The sequence below is a fragment of the Pollachius pollachius genome, assembly GCF_949987615.1.
Source record: "Pollachius pollachius genome assembly, chromosome: 5".
Taxonomy (NCBI): Eukaryota; Metazoa; Chordata; class Actinopteri; order Gadiformes; family Gadidae; genus Pollachius; species Pollachius pollachius.
The window spans coordinates 12,409,776-12,431,178 of record NC_136938.1 but is presented as its reverse complement, the minus strand read 5'-3'; the positions used below and the strand labels follow the sequence as shown (position 1 = coordinate 12,431,178).

The following is a 21,403-nucleotide window of genomic DNA, read 5'->3' as shown; positions in this document are numbered from 1 at the left end:
TAATTACAACACCTGCAATAATTAAACATGTTTTCCCGATTAGTCTCTTTGTTTTCTAAGGAACAAACCGAGACCAGTAACACGTTTTCTATTATCCAACTGGCAGTCTGTCAGTCATTAATGGATGTTGATCAAACTGACAATCTGGTAATATGAAATTACCTTGTCATGCTTTTTTTATTCAACTCAATTTACTAGACATGATAATATGGTCTGCATAACGCCGCCGCGCTCCACCGCTACATAGACATCTGCGCACCGTCTTCAAACAGTGACCGCGGCTGTGGCGCTCCCCGATAAGACGGCTAGCCAATGCAAAGTCTGTTTAGCAGGCAGGTTCAGGCGTCGCAGCCATGAAGATAAAGGCTGTGGCTGCCAGGGACCGGTGTGCCAAGTACCAGCCCTCCCCACCACTCTATCAACAGTACAGCCACCCGGCCCCATGCCAAGCCCTGCAGTCAGCCAGGCAGGAGGAACTGGCATGGCATTGCCTAGCGCTATCATCAAGCTAGCCTGACTATGCCAGCATGTAGCCTAGCGCTAACATGTAAGTAACCAGCATGTAGCCTAATGTTAACATTGAGTTGGCCTTCCCCTGCCAGAAAGTTGCCTCATTCTAAAATATGACAAACATATTGTGTAACTTACTCCCAACGTGTAGGTCAACCACATGTAGTCTAATGTTAACACTTAGTTACGCTTCCCATGCCAGTGTTTAGCCTTTTATTTATGTGTGCGTGTTTTTTTTTTAATATATATATTATTGGGAATGTTTTTCTGTTTTAACAATTCATGGGTATGTACACATATTCCCTTGTCTGCTTGTTATTTTCTTGTTTTTTTTTATCTGGCACGTTCGATAGTGGTAGCTCAGATAAAAGCAACAACCTGTGTGTGTGTGTGTGTGTGTGTGTGTGTGTGTGTGTTTTGTTCTAGTTAAGTTTTCTGTCTCTCAAAGTAGTTCAAAAGCATAACAGACTTGAGCCATTAGTTGTCATAGAGGCTTATAGAGAATGCCTAGAGGTGGAAATGTATTTAGATACGCTCAAATTAATACAGGGCTAACAGGAAACTACTCTGACATCGCCAGGGCATGTTGTTTCCAGCCTTATATGACACACTCATGCACACTCAGACACAGAGACACAGTCACACACACAGACACACACACACACACAGACACACACAGTCTCTTGAACACGTAGAAAGTGTGTTTGTATTATATATAAATATTTATTTCTGATTTATATGCTGCAGACTCGGTCACTATGTTATTCTGCCTTCTCCCCATTATCTCTCCCTCCCTTTCCCTCTCTCCTTTGCTTTTCTCCTTCCCGTATCTTATGTCTCTCACTGTTGGCCAAACTATCAGAGGTGCATAGACACACTGTCTCGCACACAAACATCCACGCACGCACACTGACACAGTATATTTATTAACTAAAGAGCTTTCTCTTTGTTTGTGGTGGAGGATTGTCCAGGGTGGAGATTTCGTGTGTAATCATCTGATTACCCATCAATTCCCTAAAAAGCCCACAGAGACAACAGGCTTGTTATACTGAAGGACATCCCAATGAGAGAGAGAGAGAGAGATAATGTATGCCAGCACAGGGAGAGAAACCTTATATCCCAGACCAATGAGATCCATGCAGGGTTCTCATTGGTCCCTCACTACTATGCCCGGCAGCAGTTCCGTCACAACCATGCTGGGCAGCAGCAGCATCACTGTCATGCTGGGCAGCTGCAAGTGCATAAAGGCATTTGCATAGAGGAGCCCCATTGAGGTTGTTATTCAGAGTGTATAGTGTGTTTTCGCAAAAAGGGTCTGCTTTGTGTCACCTTTACTCCCAGGCTGAGCCAGCAGCGGCCATGTTTGTGGAAGGACAAATGAGAGATTAGAGTGTGATTTAACATCTCTACACGGCTGCCAGCCATGCACTATTAACAGGATCAGAACAAGATGGAAAGATGCATGCCCACCATCAATATTCATCCCTCTCTACCTATAAAGATGCATGCCCACTTATAAAGGTGTGTCCAAGGTGCATATGAAGAAGCTTGCCATACTGGCCAACATATTTACTTTTCAGAGGGAAATTTAACATGGCTAACTAATAATCAGTAATCAATTTAAAATCAATGCTGTGTCATTTGCGATATTTCATGCAATGAAAGTGCCTTAGTGTCTCAGATATGCTCTTTACTGAGGTGATGGGTTTCTTAAGCGACAGAAGGTGTATTGACACATCAATAGACATAAGTCATCTGTACTTCTGGCCTCTGAAAGGACTTTGCTAAGCCTCCCTCCTGTCCTGCCCCCCCCCCCCCCCCCCCCCCCCCCCCCCCCCCCCGCACCCAGCCAGCTGTCCTGGGTTGAGGCCGAGCGTCTGGGCCAGGCCCGCGTGCTGGCCTCCAGCGGGCTGTGGTCGGGTGGGGCCTCGTGGCCCTGGCCTCCAGCGGGCTGTGGTCGGGTGGGGCCTCGTGGCCCTGGCCTCCAGCGGGCTGTGGTCGGGTGGGGCCTCGTGGCCCTGGCCTCCAGCGGGCTGTGGTCGGGTGGGGCCTCGTGGCCCTGGCCTCCAGCGGGCTGTGCTCGGGTGGGGCCTCGTGGCCCTGGCCTCCAGCGGGCTGTGGTCGGGTGGGGCCTCGTGGCCCTGGCCTCCAGCTCTGAGACCAGGAGTAGAGGCTGCATGCTTTTCAGGTGGAGAATCTCAGAACTTTTGTTTCCTTTTTTTTATCATCATTTCACCTTAATAATTCAATAATTCAATTTAGAAAAAGAGAAGGTTATTGGAGATACATGACAGACCCTACAATACATTACTTTCACAACAACGATAGTCTGTGTCTGCATACACTGCTTATCACTCATGAATGATGTTGCGATCCCCGTAAGTATGATAAATTATTTTATACATACGAATGTATGATACCAATTCATACATTGGTTTAATACATTGACGTTTAATACATTAACGTTGCTAGTTGTCATAGAAACAGTCAACAAGGCAAGAAGCAGCAGCAGGTTTTTTTTTTGAGCACTTAAGTGCTTCATTCCGGTGTTTCTGCCAGAAAAAAAACCGCTATGTGGTTCAGGGCCTTAGTGTCCTTTGCCAGGCATGTGTACCCCCCTCCCCCATGCTCTGCTGGGCTAGAGGCAGGATGTCCAGGCCTCCAGCCTCCGGACCAGGTGTACATGTAAACCCGGCAGATGGAGGGCACCGCAGGGAGCCGTGTGTGTGATTAAATGGGCGGTGATGGAGGTGGCGCTGCAGTCAGGGAGATAACAATAGGCTGCGCTCCCTTTCCTCTTTTCTCCAACCCTCTCCTTCCATCCCTTTGTGCCTCTAGCTCTGTCCTTCTCCCTCTGTCGTTCTTCCATCCCTCTCCCTTCAGCCCTCGGTTCTCTCACTCCAGTCTCTCAAAACCATCCCGCTCCCTTCATCGCTCTGTTCCTCTCCCTCCGGTCTCTATCCCTGCGATCTCTCCCTCCATCCCTCCACCTGTGATCTCTCCCTCCATCCCTCCACCTGTGATCTCTCCCTCCATCCCTCTGTCCCTCTCCCTCTCTCTCTCTCCCTCTGTCCCTCTCCCTCTGTCCTTCATCCCTCTGTCCCTCTCCCTCTCTCTCTCTCCCTCTGTCCCTCTCCCTCTGTCCCTCTCCCTCTGTCCCTCTCCCTCCATCCCTCTCCCTCTCTCTCTCTCCCTCTGTCCCTCCCTCTGTCCCTCTCCCTCTCTCTCTCTCCCTCTGTCCCTCTCCCTCTGTCCCTCTCCCTCTCTCTCTCTCCCTCTGTCCCTCTCCCTCTGTCCCTCCCTCTGTCCCTCTCCCTCTGTCCCTCTCCCTCTGTCCCTCCCTCTGTCCCTCTCCCTCTGTCCCTCTCCTTCTGTCCCTCTCCCTCTGTCCCTCCCTCTGTCCCTCTCCCTCTGTCCCTCTCCCTCCGTCCCTCTCCCTCTCTCTCTCTCCCTCCATCCCTCTGTCCCTCTCCCTCCTTCCCTCTCCCTCTCTCTCTCTCCCTCTGTCCCTCCCTCTGTCCCTCTCCCTCCATCCCTCTCCCTCTCCCTCTGTCCCTCTCCCTCTGTCCCTCTCCCTCCATCCCTCTCCCTCTCTCTCTCTCCCTCCATCCCTCTCCCTCTGTCCCTCTCCCTCTGTCCCTCTCCCTCTGTCCCTCTCCCTCTGTCCCTCTCCCTCCATCCCTCTCCCTCTCTCTCTCTCCCTCTGTCCCTCCCTCTGTCCCTCTCCCTCTGTCCCTCTCCCTCCGTCCCTCTCCCTCTCTCTCTCTCCCTCTGTCCCTCTCCCTCCATCCCTCTCCCTCTCTCTCTCTCCCTCTGTCCCTCCCTCTGTCCCTCTCCCTCTGTCCCTCTCCCTCTGTCCCTCTCCCTCCATCCCTCTCCCTCTGTCCCTCTCCCTCTCTCTCTCTCCCTCTGTCCCTCTCCCTCTGTCCCTCTCCCTCTGTCCCTCTCCCTCTGTCCCTCTCCCTCCATCCCTCTCCCTCTGTCCCTCTCCCTCTGTCCCTCTCCCTCTGTCCCTCTCCCTCCATCCCTCCCTCTGTCCCTCTCCCTCTGTCCCTCTCCCTCCGTCCCTCTCCCTCTCTCTCTCTCCCTCCATCCCTCTCCCTCTGTCCCTCTCCCTCCATCCCTCTGTCCCTCTCCCTCCTTCCCTCTCCCTCTGTCCTTCATCCCTCTGTCCCTCTCCCTCTGTCCCTCTCCCTCTCTCTCTCTCCCTCCATCCCTCTCCCTCTCTCTCTCTCCCTCCATCCCTCTCCCTCTGTCCCTCCCTCTGTCCCTCTCCCTATAGCTCTTCATTTGTGGTTTCTCCCTGTTTAGTTATCCTGTTTCCCTCTTTTACTCTCACTCAATAAACCAATCATCGCACGCTCTCTTTCCCTCTGTCGGTCTCTCCCTCTTGGTTTTATGTTTTTAGAACCGTGCTTTATTTAATTTGCTCCATCTACAACTGGTCATTTTGTCAGGGATAGCACTAAGGCATCGTAAATGAAACCAAAGCGTGTGTGTTTCTGCACTTTTAAATTAAAACGTTTGAAATGTTGTGGGTTGTCTAGAGACCTCCATGGCATGGTATTGGCCAGTTTGTTACTATAAGAATTTCATCCTCCACTAATCTTCTGCTGGTTCCCAAAAGAACAGAAAAATAGGTCAAAATAACAACATCGTCTGCAGCTTGTTCTATGCCCTTCAATTTGTCTCTTGTTCTAACTTTTCTTGTTGATTTCGGTATTTTTTCCTCATATCTAACTTTGGACTTTCTTTCTTACCTTCATTTTTTTTTTGTCGTTCTTTATCTTTCCTTCCTTATTTTATTCTTCTTTCTTCATTTTTCTTTCTTTCTCTTTGATTCTTTATCCTTCCTTCCTAGCCTTCCAGTCCTCGAATAGAGTACGGTTACAGAAAAGTGATTATACTTGATAACTATACTGGAGTCTAGTAACATTGAGAAAAGGTTCATGAATGAGTAACGTGACCGAGCAGATGAAGATTTCATATTGCAGGTCTGATTCGACACACTTAAAACCTGCCGGCTCCCTCCAATCCTCCCCAGTCCCCCTCTCCTCCACTCCCCACCTGCTCACAGAGCTCCAGGCTCAGCTGCCGTGGAGTGGCAGGTGAATCCAATGCTCTCTGTTTGCTCGCTAACTGTCAGAGCTCTTACATCTCTGTGGTCCCCGGTTGCCCCTTTGCCCTCCTGTCCTCCTCTGAAGCACTATTTCCAGCCCGCGGTTTAAGGCCTATTCCGGAGCTATTAGTGTTAATAACGCTCTAGTAGTCTCTCTCTCTCTCTCTCTCTCTCTCTCTCTCTCTCTCTCTCTCTCTCTCTCTCTCTCTCTCTCATATTTATATATGTAACGCCGTGTCAGTCAACACGCCTCTGATCTGCTCCGGTGTCAGCTAACACGCGTGTCTATAATCTTCCAGGCGCTTTGTGTTTAGTGAGTGTGTATGTTGGCTCCAGCAGGGAAGGAGAGCGTAGGGTTGTGTATGTTAGAATGTGTGAGTTGTTCAGGACAGCGGAGGAAGTGTGTGCGTGTATTCTGGGGTGTTATAAATGTGCTGCTGTGTGTTTGTTTCTCTGAAAGCTCCTCGTGTCTTGGTTCTATGAAGAGTGGGAGCCCAGGTTTGTTGTGTAAATTTGGAACGTTTGTGTTTCCAGATAATCCCCATTCTGACTCCATGCCTCCTTCTCCCTCCTGAACAACACAAGTGTTTTACACACACAGACACACACACACTAATTTCTTACACATTTACACACACACTCAAAAGCACACAATAAGACAGGCTTAACATTAACGTAAATATTTGAATCAACTCATCTTTTTTCCTTTTAATTTCTAAGAGGTTCAATCGGTTAAAACTAAAATTTTATTTGAATGACGGTTCATAAAGCCAAAGTTCAGTTAGTGCTGTTTGAACGACCTCGGTGGCTTTCGGATCCACTCAATTTGACTAGGTTATAGCAGAGCTTCAATGTAAAAATTCTAGATACAAGATGTCAATTATCCTCTAACAAAAAAGGTGGTTTGTGAAAAGTTTCAATTCAATTGCACAGCACCACCACAAAAAAACATTGTCTCTATGGATGTTTTTTGCCATCTTTATTGAAATGGCAAAGCATATTGCAATTGGCAATTCAATGTGCAATTTCAAAAATGAAATTTCAAAGTGCATTTTGCAATTGGCAATGCAATTCTCAATTCAGTTGGAATTATTTAGGTTAAACATTTGCATATAAATTCAATCAATTGGATTTTTTATTGCCGTGTTTTTTTTTGTCAACTCTCCGTTCTAGTGTCAAAATTTGATTGAAAATGCAATGTGTCACTCCTCATAAAAGTGGGTCCCAACCTGCATTCTGGGAAGACCCCTACTCTACCTCTGATTGGCCGCTCTGGACCAAACTAAAGAAGGCGATGAATAATGGCGACGGTACTTGTTGCCGCTATCACTGCCATCGTAGACGACATTGATTGTAATTCTCGCCGAGCATCGCCAATTTATGTTTTTGACAGGGTGCAAATGCTCTCGCAGAGGGTGGGAGAACTTTCTGCCTTAAAGAGAAATTAACCCAATAAAGGACAGGATCGAGAAATACTGAGAGGAATATCCGACAAAACCTAATCGTGTCAACCTTTTACTTCAGTTATGACGCGAATGTGCTGCTTTTTCCAATCAGAACCGCGGCAGTGAAATTGACGGATGGATTCAACCCTCAACCTCATATAGCCAGTGAATACGTTTATATTTAGAGGATTCAGTTATATGGAGTTAGATTTTTGATCCATCCAAATTGTGTGGTGAAGGACAGTTCGGGAAATGATGTGTGTGTGTGTGTGCACACTTTAATGCATCCATGTTTTGGAGATGTTTGTTTTTGAGGTGGTTTCCCTGTTTAATAACTAAAAGTAGGCTTTATTTTTTTCAGAGGAAGTTGGTATCAATTACAACTGCACAAACCAAATAAACGCTGGCTTGTAGAACGGACTGCTATTGAGATGTAGAATGATATAATAATATTCAACATATTTGGTTGATATCCTCTCTTCAAAAAAAGTGTCCATTGTTACCTGAAGCCTGCACAGTCGCTTGCTCTATACAGTCCACCCAGAATTTTCATTCAAATATTGAATGCACGATTTATTCAAACTGAATTGAGGATTTCACTTCCATTTTGCATATTGCCAATTGCACTTAGAATTACCAATTGCAAAATACATTGCTATTGGAGATGTTAACAAACTTCCATATGTCTCTGGAGTCTATTCATGTTTTTTTTTAAATTACTAACCCTTTATTATTAGTAGGCATAACTTTATAACATATTTTGCCCTTGTTTAAACTGTGAAATAGTTGCTAATAAGTTAATAATGAGACCATTAGTAACAACCACCATGTAAAGACATCCTGGGAAGGAGCCTGTTTAGGCCGAAGCGTGATGCTCCGGTGAGAGGGGGATGCGGAGCAGAGAGCCCCAGTCAGAGCAGCTTCGGCCTGGGCTCTGCAGATGCCGTCCCTGGGTAATGGATCTCACCAGGCTGGAGCCTCTCTGGGATTCAGATTGACTCAGATTGAGAAAAAGCTTGCAGGCATCTGGCAGGACCAGCTGGCCCTGATAGCAGGGGGAGAGACGAAGGGGGTGATGTGGAGAGAATAGGGGGGGGGAGAGAGAGATAGAGATTTATTCCCATGGGGGGAGTGTGACAGCGTCAGCCAGGCTGGCCGTCATTAATATTTATTAATACAGACCAAACTCAGTCAGACTCAGGTAAACTCCCCGCATACAACACACACACAGGCATAGAACACAGTACACACACACTTGCTCACTCAATCACACGCACGCACGCACACCCACATAGACATACAGATATACACACACACACAAACTTAGAGACCGCAGTACACACACAAAGCAGTACACACACAGATAGCAGTAGACACACACACACACACACTCAGAAACAGTAGTACACACAATACACACACAGTACATATGCATGCACAGTATACACACACAAAGGCCCTGAGACTGCAATGCACACACATTTTATTGAAATAAGACACATTTGCATTCACTAGATTTGCAACAGGTTTTCTTTGCGTTCAAGAAAATAGTAATTTCATTGCGGTTTGCTGTACAACTAGCGTCAGTGGTGAATACGGTTGAAATAATTACAAAACAGCCAGGAGCCTCAGAATGGTAAGGCTGACAGAATTCCCACTAAGCGTTCATTTGCTGTGTCTTGTTTCATTAAATAAATACATGTGCTGCTCTGGGCTGGATGGGGAGAAGAGAGTGGAACTACTAGGATACATCCCAAAGCTCGGATAATACATTACCCTACTGTTGAGCAAAAGCGAGAAGGGTGTGCACAGATAAAGATAACTTGGCAGGAAAACAATAAGAACAACATCTGAAAAAAACATGAACATGTGAACACCCAACATTTCTTTCTGTCCATCCCTCTCTCGTTCTCTTCTCTTCGCTCGCACTCTCTCTCTTGCTTGCTCTCTCAGTCCATCTCTCATGGTCTGTATCTGGCTCTATCTCTCGCTCTAAAACGGTCTTTGGATGTCTCTCTTGCTGTTAATCTAGCCATCTCTCTATATCCTTCGTTTCCTATTAGACTTTATCTCTCTATCCCTCCCTCCTCTCTCTCTTCAGTCTGTCAAGGAGGGTATGAAAAGAAAAAAAGTATATAGTGTCTATCCCTCTATCACGCTCTCTGTGTCTCTCTATCACCCTGCCTCTCTCTGTCATCCCTGTCTGGCTCACATTGGAGATTAAAAGAGTTTAGAGCTTTCTCTCTGGCTCCCTCCCTCCCTCCCTCCCTCTCTCCAGCAGTAGTTACAGTCTCAAAGTGCCTCTGTCTCTGCCACCCCTTCTCTCCTCTATTTAAACAGGAGGAACACAGGGAGGGGGAGAGCAGGGCGGTCATCTTTAATCAGTGGTGGGACTCTGCAGTCACACCGAGGCTGGCCCCCGTCCCCGGGCCCCCGTCCTGCCTTATATCAGGGCTGATGTGGCAGCTACGCAGAGCAGCTGATGTCCACCATAAGTGGACAGAGAAACAGCAGGCCATATAGCAGTAGTGGAGGACATAACTGGACAGAGAAACAGCATGCTATATAGCAGTAGTGGAGGACATAAGTGGACAGAGAACAGCAGGCTATATAGCAGTAGTGGAGGACATAAGTGGACACAGAACAGCAGGCCATATAGCAATAGTGGAGGACATAAGTGGACAGAGAACAGCAGGCCATATAGCAGTAGTGGAGGACACAGCTCTCCTATTTAATCCTCAGCCAAGTCCTCACTCCTACTTCTCTTCACTCCTCCTTCTCTTCACTCTCCTGTTCCTACTCTCTCCTCCTGCCTTGGCTGTTCTCCCCGGCCACTGCTCAACTTTTCCGTCCTTCTTCACCTCCTCATCTTCCTCCTGCTCCTCCTCCTCCTCCCTCGCCTCTCAATCCTATACCTCCATCCCCCTCATACCAAGATAAGTTCAGGGGAGGTTAGATGCACTCATGTGCGCCCAGTCTAGAGCATAGAGCCAGCTGTTGGTGATGTGCAGCAGGTGGGAGATGGTGGGGTGACCCTCTCTATAGAGGGTGCTGTGATCAGCCCTGAAGACTGGGAACGGGACAGAAAGAGCAGTGAATCATCCGGGCAGTTTAAAACCAGCAGAACATTCTGAAATACTGAGTCCAACCCTGGAAAGACCTCACCGAAAGAATTCTGAAGATGTTATCAATATGGCTTTCAGGGATTCCATGGAGAAACCTGACACGTTACTTGTTCATTGGAAGGCATTTGTATTTGATTAGGATTTTTTTGGCTTTAGAGCATACAATGATGAAGTAACCCAGTAGCATAGTATTGCATGACAGTACACACATATTTGGTTGATAACTAATTATTAAATTAATAATAATTTGGTTGATTATTGTATATAGACTACAATAATAATAACTATGCTATTTGATGAGAGTATAGTGTGTGTGTGTGTGTGTGTGTGTGTGTGCGTGTGTGTGTGTGCGTGTGTGTGTGTGAGAGAGACTGTGAAAGCACAGTGTGTGGGTGGGACTGTTTGTCAAAGAGTGTATTTGTGTGCTTCTGCATATGACAGTCCTAACAGGCACACATATATGCACACACCCATGCACACACAAACCCGGGAGCGCTGGCAGCCGGCGTTAACTCTGGGCTGACAGGTGGTTGGTGTGTCCCTGAGCGTTCCCTTCCTCTGCAGTCTGCTGGAATCACCTGATCCGTCACCCAGCTCAGGTGTCAAGGTTAACCCCCCCCCCCAACCAAACCTCCGCTTTTACTCCCTAAATATATGGCATGACCCACCAAAAAATTAACACATTCATAAATAGTCCCTCGGAGGCTGGGTCTGTGGCACCACTCATGATCTGGTCCAGTGTTTCCTCACCTTTCAATGTTTGTAACCCCATGGTTTTATCAAGGACACCATCATCTACTAATAAGTATTTATTGGCATTTAGCATTTAGCATTTCTCTTATTTTTTAATGGGACTAGAAGTATATTATACTATTATCATTTTGCATCATTATTAATATTTTAGTGGATTTGGAGCTTATCTTGTTATATGATCATTTAGCATCATTATTAATATTGTAGTGGACCAGCAACTCATATCATACTATTATAAACTAGCATCATTACTAATATTTTTGTGGAGTAGAGGTTAATATTATACTTTTTTCCTTAAGTGCGAGTTATTTTATTGTTTTACATATATACGTGTATATATATATATATATATAAGTAGTATAAGCGACACACCCCAGAAAATGTTAGTCTTGAGTCTACACATAATACCTTTAATCGTACCTAGACGCAAACTCTGCAATCTCTTGGTCGGCCGCAACAGGAGGATGCATGTGTCCTTCTGCATCCGAGCTCCTAAACCTCCTCCAACCATTTATATACTGGAATTCAAAAAGTATATCACAGGGTCATCTAAAAAATCGAATTATGTGCAGATCCAGTTATGTGCAATGGTCAAAGTGTCATTATTAATATTTAATAGTGTTTAACATGGAGGAAGGGGAGGTCTTATTAAATTTCTGGTCAATATATTTAACATTTAACAAAAAATAACAAAATCAATATTTTGCTTGATAACTAACCACGAAGCACTTAGAACCTCGGGAATCATATATCTAGTGGGTGTGTTTTGTCTGTGAACTCTGAACTTTCACCTCTGGTGTTAAGAGTCCTCTGTGTTCAGGTGTGTGTGCTAAGCACTGGGGTGTCAGCAGGTGTGCCTGTCGATGTGTTGGAGAACGTCAGCCCAGCGACGTGTTCCCAACGTTCCTTGTAGGAAACAGAGGACATTTCACTCTTGGCTCAGCAGCTGTGTGTGTGTGTGTGTGTGTGTGTGTGTGTGTGTGTTTGTTTGTGTACACGTGCGTGTGAAATATATCGGCCTGTGAGACGCTTGGCTGACTTTCAAATCACCTGTCAGTAATGCATGCCCCGCCTTCTCCTCCCTCGCCATGGCAACACTCGAGAGTCAGTGACACTTCCGCCACCTCCTGATTGTTTTAGTGTGTTTTTATTGATTTTATCTGAAGAGTCATTTATATTAATCCCAAACAGGAAATTCATGCATCCCAGCAGAGAACACCAAACAGGATCAGGACCTTAAATGTATCTTTATTCACATTGCAATAAAAAAATTGTCGCTTTAGTTGGCCAGGGCACCATTAAATGAAGCCACAACATAGATAGAAGACAGCCCAAATAAATTGCATCCAAACAACATACAATGCGATAGCAGCATAATAGTGAGGGGGTATTAATTATAACAAAATGGAAATGGAAATATTTTTGAAAGTTTTTGCCTGCTTGTTTTTTTTTCCAGAAAACGAGGAGACGGGGGTGATGGACAGCCTGCTGGAGGCCCTGCAGTCTGGGGCCGCCTTCAGGGACCGCAGGAGAAGAGCCCCCAGACCCAGAGGTCAGTCTGGGGGGTGGACCCCTGCACACATGCACGCACCCACACTTGATTTGAATGAACACACACACACACACACACGCACACGCACGCACACACATACACTCACACACACACACACACACATACTCACATAAGTGCACACATACTCACACATAAGCGCACATATACTCACACATAAGCACACACACATAGCAATAAACACACACACCCGGCGCTCTCTGAGTGTGTGGCTGTTGTTTTCAGATCAAAAGATCATCAGTCCCGGCTCCTTCAGACAGGTGCTGCGTCCCGTCCAGCCTGGTAACAACGGTAACCCCTCGCCATCCTTATCCCCATAACACTAACACCTTTAATCCTTCCTAAATGCCAGCACTCTGCAGTCTCTGGGTTCGCCTCAACTGGAGGATGCATGTGTCCTTCTGCATGCGAAGCTCCCAAGCCTCTTCCAATGATATGAATATGTCTCTTGCCTGTCAGTGGACTTCACAAAATACAGCTCTGATCTCTGTGACCTTGTGGTTGAGAAATGATCAGCAAATAACCTGTGTGTGTGGATGAACATAAGTGTGTGTGTGTGTGTGTGTGTGTGTGTGTTGATGAATATATGTCTGGACAAACAATATCAGTATGTGTGCATATGTGGGTGTGTCTGTGTGTGTGTGTATCTGCGCGTGCATTGGTGTGTGTGTGTGTTTGTGCATGCATACATGCTTGTTCATGTGTCTGCTTTGTTTTAAGCATCTTCTGACAACCCAGTGATTATCCCTAATGTTAAACAATTGAATCAACACACACATGACCACGGCCTCGTAGCTGTTTTGAGGATAAACACGCGTAGATCAGAGGTTCTCAAGCTTCATTAGCGGCAGCCACTTAGAACATTCCGCTGTTACTGAATCGAGATCTGGTCCGAGGTGGATGATAAACCGTTGCCTCTCTCCTCCACCCCTCTCAAATTCCTCTCTGTTCTCCTCCTCTAGCCCACGCACCTTCTCTCTGTTCTCCTCCTCTAGCCCAGCCACCCAACTCCTCTCTGTTCTCCTCTAGCCCAACCAACTCCTCTCTGTTCTCCTTCACCCTAAGACTTATCTTGAATGAGGCGAGAGAGAGAGAGAGAGAGAGAGAGAGAGAGAGAGAGAGAGAGAGAGAGAGAGGATCAAAGTGGGGGGGGAGTATGTGTTTCCAAGAGAGAAGATAAAACCTGACCCACTAGGTGGGTTTCACAATCCCTATCCAGGGGTATTTTAAGAGACTGTGTGTGTCCATGTCTGTCATGACTGTGATCCATCCTACTCCCAACTGCTCTCAGGTAGTAGCGCAGCTGTGTTGTATATCTCCCTCCAACACGCCGCTGGGAGGGTGGTGCGTTACTGTGGAGTGGGACAGGGGTCTCCCTCCCCTCTGCCAGTTGCTTCAACATCGGCCCTCTTCACTAATAAAGCTCCCAGCTTCAGACTGTCACTACAGCCCTCGCCCCCTGGTCGCCAGACTCCCTCCCTCTCTCCCCACTTCTCCCCCCAAAACAAACCCAGCTAATTAGCTCTCTGTGGCCAGGCTCAGATACCAGTTCATCCCCTCGCCCTGGCCATCCATCTCTCCCCCCCATCTCCACCCTCTCTGCCATCTGCCCCTTAAATAACACTGGTCGTCGTCCCCAGTCCTGCTGCTGTTAGGGGCCCTCCCTCTACATAATAACCTGTTATCTCTCTCTCTCTCTCTCTCTCACTCTCTAGCTGTCTTAATGCCTTGCTCTACCTGCTTTCACTATATCTGTCTCACTCTCTCTCTCATTTTTTCCCTCTCTCTCTCATTTTTTCATCACCCCATATCTTTCTATGTCCCTCTCTCTATCCCAGTGAATATCTCTGGTCATCATTGCCCTTTGCTAAGTTCAAGTTTATGTAGGCTTGAACTCCCAGAATGCAATGTGTTGGGTAGAGGAATGGGCAGTGTTTCCTGTATCCTCCCTCCACCACCTCCTCCTCCTCTTTTTCACTGCTCCCCCCTACCCCCCCCTCCCCCCCCCCCACTAAACACTCCGTAATAATTGAGCTCCCGGGAGCAGCCTCACTCAAACCAAGCAGCAAAGAGAGTTGAAACAGAAACATCTGTCAACGTAGCCACGGTAACAAGCGGCAGAGGGAGGGGTGGGGGGTCAATGTGAACATGTGTGGCAGGGATAAACATTAGAGCTGCAGCCAAGGAGCCCATCCTCCGAGACAACCAGACAATTGAAAAGCCAGGCTGTATAGGCTGATTCTCTGTAGGCTTATGCTATGGGCTGATGCTGTATGGACTGATGGATGCTGTATGGACTGATGGATGCTGTATGGACTTATGGATGCTGTATGGACTGATGGATGCTGTATAGACTGGTGGGTGCTTTATAGACTGATGGATGCTGTATGGACTGATGGATGCTGTATGGACTGATGGATGCTGTATAGACTGATGGATGCTGTATAGACTGATGGATGCTGTATAGACTGATGGATGCTTTATAGACTGATGGATGCTTTATAGACTGATGGATGCTTTATAGACTGATGGATGCTGTATGGACTGATGGATGCTGTATAGACTGATGGATGCTTTATAGACTGATGCTGTATGGACTGATGCTGAATGGACTGATGGATGCTGTATAGACTGATGGATGCTTTATAGACTGATGGATGCTGTGTAGACTGATGGATGCTGTATAGTCTGCTTCAGAAGGGCTGTTACTGTATATACTGATTAAATACACGATAATGTAGACTGATGATATAGACTGATTTATGCTATAGGCCAGGTGCTCCAAACTCAAATTGGCTGGGGGCCACTGATGGTTTTGTCATCTCATAGAAATTTCACGTCAACGTTCAAGTACATTAATAAAGCACAATATTTCAGAATATGTCTGAAAATTCGGACAGCTACGGGGAGGACATTATTTATTATCTCAGAAATTGTCCATTGTCATGTCTTCCTATCCTAGCCCGCGAACCAGACGAATCTGTGAGATCATGTTTTATTTGCTCTGGCATATGTGTCGGGCCTGACTCCCGTTCAGATGGATTTCCAGCAGACCTAGAAAAGGGTCGGGCCAATGATAGTGTTTATCTAATATGGGGGGTATTTGACACAATGCATCACAACCAAGATGGCGGCCACTGAAGTGTCACACGTTTTGATGCTTTGCTTGGTTGTAGGCCTATCCAATTGTGTTCAGAGGCATTTTTCATCTGGGCAAGTTCATGACGCCCTTTGGAAATCAAAAGTGAACTGAGAGTTTCCAGACTAATAAGAATTAGTGAATTGGTCTGGCGATTGTCAAACCTTTCTTTTCAATGGTCCTCTGAATTCAGTGTTTGAGCTAACTATTGCATTGCAAGTCAATACGTTTGATTTGCAGCACACTTAGGATCCACCACATCAGCTGGGAGTTCTGTAAACAGCTTGAAAGTGTCACGTCTTGAAGTCAGCAAAACGCTCATCAGATTCCTGCAGTAGGTTTTCAATAGCCGTGGCATATACATCTCCACTGAATGTTGTGCCACCCTCCACAAGAGATAGACATGCTGGAAAATGTTTACTCGCAGAAAGTTGAATTTTCCAGAAGCTCCATTTTGTGAAAGAGGTTTCAAACTGCTGTGATGAGCTGACCAAGACCCTGAAGCTTCAGGTTAAGTATGAATTTTGGATGAAATTCAGGAACATCCATTCTGCCATCTTCCATCAATCTATTCCGCCCTGCTCTTAATGCAAGAAATCTCTTCAGGACTTGTCCATTGCTGAGCCAGCATCTCAGTAAAGTAAAGCACATTTACTTAACCATAATTTCACCTACCCGATGTAATGGATACTTTGCAAGAAAACAGACATGACATTTTGATATTTGAAGCATTTGCTGTGCAGTACCCGTTGCTGTATAATGCATTGCAGAACCACTGCTAGATCTGTGAGTTCCTCCTCTAGCGCTCTTTCTGACAGCGCTACAAGTCCATTTCTTTGCCTGTCATGGACAGGGCTCCTTCAGTTGTATTACCTACCCTCCTTGTTCCATTGCAAACTATTGCGCTCAATCGTGCAGCTGCTGAAATAAATCCTTGGTTGTGTAACGGACGTACGTTAAACGCAAACTCAGGGACTCTTCTGTCACTTCGAATAGATCATAAATATCCTTGATGAAAATCACTAGTTGCGCATTGTCAGTTATGTCTGCTTTTGTCAAGCACCACAGAGTCTGCAGTAAAACCTCTAGCTTGGATTCATAACTTTTCATAAATGTAACTTGATAACTCGCTAATCCGATCTGCCACTTAGTGAGCTGATAGTGATATGGTTGAACAAGCTCTCCTTTTGGGACATAGAATATCAGCAGCTTGAAACATGCAATTCCTCACAAACTGCCCTTCGGTAAATGGCTTCCCTGCTTTGGCGATTAACTCCCTCACCACATAACTAACTTCAACTGCAGCATCAGCATCCTCCTTGGCTTTATTTAAAATCCATTGCTGAGCTGGTAGCCATCGCTGTAGCTGCGCGGCTACTTTCTTCCTCTCGTCTCCCTGATACTTCTCATACTGTTCTTTGTGATTGGTCAAGTAATGACACGTGAGTTTATATTCCTTTTAGAAAGGCCACTTTTTTCTTGCACATCAGGCAGGTACATTTTCATTGAACTCCACAAAAAAGTTATTCCATGTCCATCTTTCTTGAAACTCTGAATTCATCATTTACTATACTATTCAATTTGGATAGAGACAGAACACGGGACGCCCCAGAACCTGCTCGATTCATAGTAAGAATTGCTACTAATTTGCGGCACCTTTGACTAACGCCCTTGAACATTTGTGCTTCAAAAAAAAAAATATGTATAAAAAATTGTATAAGAAGGGTTAGTTCAAATTGGTATGAAACAACTAGAAAATTATTATTAAATAATGGAAGATGTTAAGATTGTCTGACCTACAAAAGCAAACCCCTTTATCAGACAAAGTTGTGGGCAAAACAATAGCAGTACAACAGCAAGACACTTTTTCTTCTATTTGTTTTTAATAATTACATTTTGTTGTCTATATGTTTGAAAGTTGTGATTATGATAGTAAAAAAGACAACTGAATAGTATTTTGTTGGAATATCCACGTCAATTAAGTTAAATCAAGATTACGCCTTGTCTTCTTCATGGTTATTATCTAGTACAAACAGATTAATCTCTATCACTTCATTGTTATTATCTAGTACAAACAGATTCATCTCTATCACTTCATTGTTATTATCTAGTACAAACAGATTCATCTCTATCACTTCATTGGTGACGTTCATAGAACTCCCAGGCGGCCTGAAGTATTTGCATGGGAAAATTGCAAATACTGCAATCTGCCTTTGTTTTTTGTCAGATTTTGTAGTTACTGCAATTTGTACACTTTATCTCAGAAACAGAGCATGATGAGCCAAGCTACTTTGTCAAAACATAAAACATAACTCCAGTTCATTTTCAGTCACAACTCAAATTGTAGTTACTACGGTTTGCCTTTGTAGGGCAGTATAGACTGCTGCTACAGACTGATTTTAAGGATGTCTGATGTATAGACTGTCTGATGTGTAGACTGACCTATGAAAGACTCTGCACTTCAGACTGCCTGCTCTATAGCCTTAATGATATGTCGACTATCTGATACTAGACTGATGATATAGTCTGTCTAATGTGTAGACTGAAGATCTGAAGCTTAAGCATGTCCGATGTATAGCCTGTCTAATGCATATCTGACTGATGCTATAGACTGATGCTATAGCATGTCTGAAGTATAGCCTTTCTGATGGTAAACTATCTGATGCTATAGAATGATTCTATAGCCTGTCTGATGGGTAAACGATCTGATGCTGTATGACTGATTCTGTAGGCTGTCTGATGCATAGCCTGTCGGATGTATTGACTGCATAGTGTAATTCTAAATCATGTGTACCTTAGCAAACCTCTCTCATTCCTTCCTGTGTTGTCTCAGCCGCATGGACGCCATTTCCTCACCTCTGAGCGCATGTTGCTTTCTGTCTTAATCCCATCCTCAACCCTTCTCACCAGCTCTCTCCCTCTTTCTTTCTTTCTTTCTTTCTTTCTTTCTTTCTTTCTTTCTTTCTTTGTCCCCCCAATATGTGTGTGTGTGTGTGTGTGTGTGTATATCTATCTCCAGGGCTTTGATGGTGTCTGTGGCCAGCCTTGTGCTGCGGTCCTGTGGCTTTCAGTCTCCTCCACACTGTAAATTGGATTGGGCTCTGCAGTATGATGGATCGATGGTGGTTAGCCACACAGGTGTTAGTAGACTTATTGAATCTATAGAGCAGCCATAGCCTTTTAACTGGCTCCCCCTAGTACCTGCACACACCCCCCCCTGCTCTTTTCTGTACACCTCTACAGCCCTGGAGACTGCACCAGGAGCAGGAACAACGCTTAAGACTCAGCCCACGTTGTCCTCTAAGGTCGTGCTCACTGGAAATAGCCAGACAGAGAGGGAGAGAATGAGAGAAAAGGGGGAGAGCGAGGGACAGGCAACGAGTTAGAATGTGAGGGACAGAAGGAGAACGAGAGAATACAAGCCAGAGATCGAAGTTGAAATGAAAGTCATGGAAAAGTAAAATTTTAAAAATGTAACGTAATTTCCTCCCTCCTCAACTTCCCCTCGTCTCTCGCTCTCACTCTCTTGATACTATTAGTGTCTCTGTTCACAGCAGCAGTAATCAGGGCTGCTTGTGGAGGCCCATCCAGTGGAGCACTGTCCCTAATAATGTCTGTTTGAACACAAGGACACATTGTGTGTCCTGATTATAATTTCCATCTTTTGAGTGTCAAACATAATCCAATACGGTGTTGGACGGTAGTGTATTACGTGGATATGAAACTAGTACTGTGTCAATCAGTCTGCATAGTGACAGACCAACACCGTTGTTTCCCATAGTGACAGACCAACACCATCGTTTCCCATAGTGACAGACCCAACACCATTGTTTCCCATAGTGACAGACCCAACACCATCACTTCCAATAGTGAAAGACCCAACACCAATGTTTCTCATAGTGACAGACCCAACACCATTGTTTCCCATAGTGACAGACCCAACACCATTGTTTCCCATGGTGATAGACCCAACACCATTGTTTCTCATAGTGACAGACCCAACACCATCGTTTCCCATAGTGACAGACCCAACACCGTTGTTTCCCATCGTGACAGACCCAACACCGTTGTTTCCCATAGTGACAGACCCAACACCATTGTTTCCCATGGTGACAGACCCAACACCATTGTTTCTCATAGTGACAGATCCAACACCGTTGTTTCCCATAGTGACAGACCCAACACCATTGTTTCCCATCGTGATAGACCCAACACCGTTGTTTCCCATAGTGACAGGCTGACACCTCCAGTTTCAGTTGATACACTCAGACAACAGTTTCCATAGTTACAATCCAACACCACCTGATTTTAACTGTGTACACTTCAGGGCAATCCCAGGTTAACCCGATATTTGACAAACCAAATTATCTTGTTAGATTTGAATTCGGACATTAGAACATTATTCAAAGAATTCAATACAACTTTGAGACTTTCCGTGTCAAAGTTGTATAAGACTGACAGAGCTGATGTCAAAATGTTGAAGATACCATCTGTATGGGAGCACTGTAAACAAACTGCTGATGATAATAATAGTAATAGTATTTTTCGAGGGTCCTCTCTGGGATTTCTTTATTCACATTTTGTCTCGCCCACTGAGTTGCGGCTATAGCAATTTGTTGTGGTGATCAGGCATTTTAATGATGAATGGTTTTCATAATGAATTAATTTAGCAGATAATAAAACAAGGCCAAAAGATTAGAAAAAAGCTCTTCCTATTAATATTAACAAGTTGGTAATTTGTAATGAATGGATGAACATGAATGGAACAATACGGTGTTTTCTGTTTGCTTTGTGCTTGTGAATTGCGCTAGTGCTCTGCAAAACTTTTCACAATGGTCATACCAATTTTGGTTTTGTCATCATTGGAAATACTCTGACTCTGGAAGCCGTGTGTCTTCGGAAGCCTTAACACAAGTTTTCTTGTGGGGTTTCAGTTTTCTTGTGCGGTTCACAGCTTGCGCACGCAATACCAGATGTCAAACACGGCGGATGCAACGTAAGAAGTCTGAACTGAATGCATGCACTGATCTTGGAGAAGTTTTCAACCAATGATTTTATATCCAGTTGTATTTAGTTTCCAATTCTATCAGGCATGAGCTCTGGCTTTGTCTCTGTCTACATGGCGCCATTTCATTCGCCAGAATACTATAACCTAGCCTACTATTACATAGCTGATCATGATTTCAAATAATGAATACATAGGCTTGATACGTAGGATAAATATAGAGAGCTCCAAATAACTGGCAGCCTTTAAAATTCTGACAGAGAAGGCTCGAGCAGCCTCATTGGTTCAGGTAGCTCATCTGATGCAGGTAGCTCAGTTGGCCAGAACGCCAGCTCTGTGTCATTCAGGCAGGGAATTGTATGGTATGCGCTGGGAATACAGATTTATCCTTGGTTATGTTGATTTTATTTTATGATTTATTGATTTTTTTTTATGCTCCAAAGCCAGTGTTCAGGCCTGCCCTAGTACACATATAGTTGGATACATTGTAAGCACACATTGAGAACACTCACGCTCTTCTTTGTCTGTATTTGTCCCGGATAATCTTTTGTTTCTCAGACGTCGTTTCTGGTGAATGAAATGTGTCTGAGGAGCAGAAAACTGCAGTCGTGTTCTTATAAACTAATCCATGTTAGCTACTGATAAAGCCTGTCAAAGTGGAAGATTGTTATTCTAGTGCTCTGTAACATCCATTCCTAACCCCTCTTTCTCTCTCTTCCCCCATTTCTCTCTGTCTT

At 45.1% G+C, this 21,403-nt stretch overlaps 1 protein-coding gene across 1 annotated transcript in view; it reads left to right on the top strand.

Moving 5' to 3' along the window:
• LOC307076202 (protein diaphanous homolog 3-like) overlaps positions 1–21,403 on the top strand; it is a 217,329-nt gene that overhangs the window by 145,870 nt on the left and 50,056 nt on the right. The window contains exons 25-26 of the mRNA XM_079737096.1: positions 12,409–12,504; positions 12,748–12,813. Of these exons, the coding sequence (XP_079593222.1) occupies positions 12,409–12,504; positions 12,748–12,813 (162 nt within the window). The remainder of the gene's footprint in view (positions 1–12,408; positions 12,505–12,747; positions 12,814–21,403) is intronic.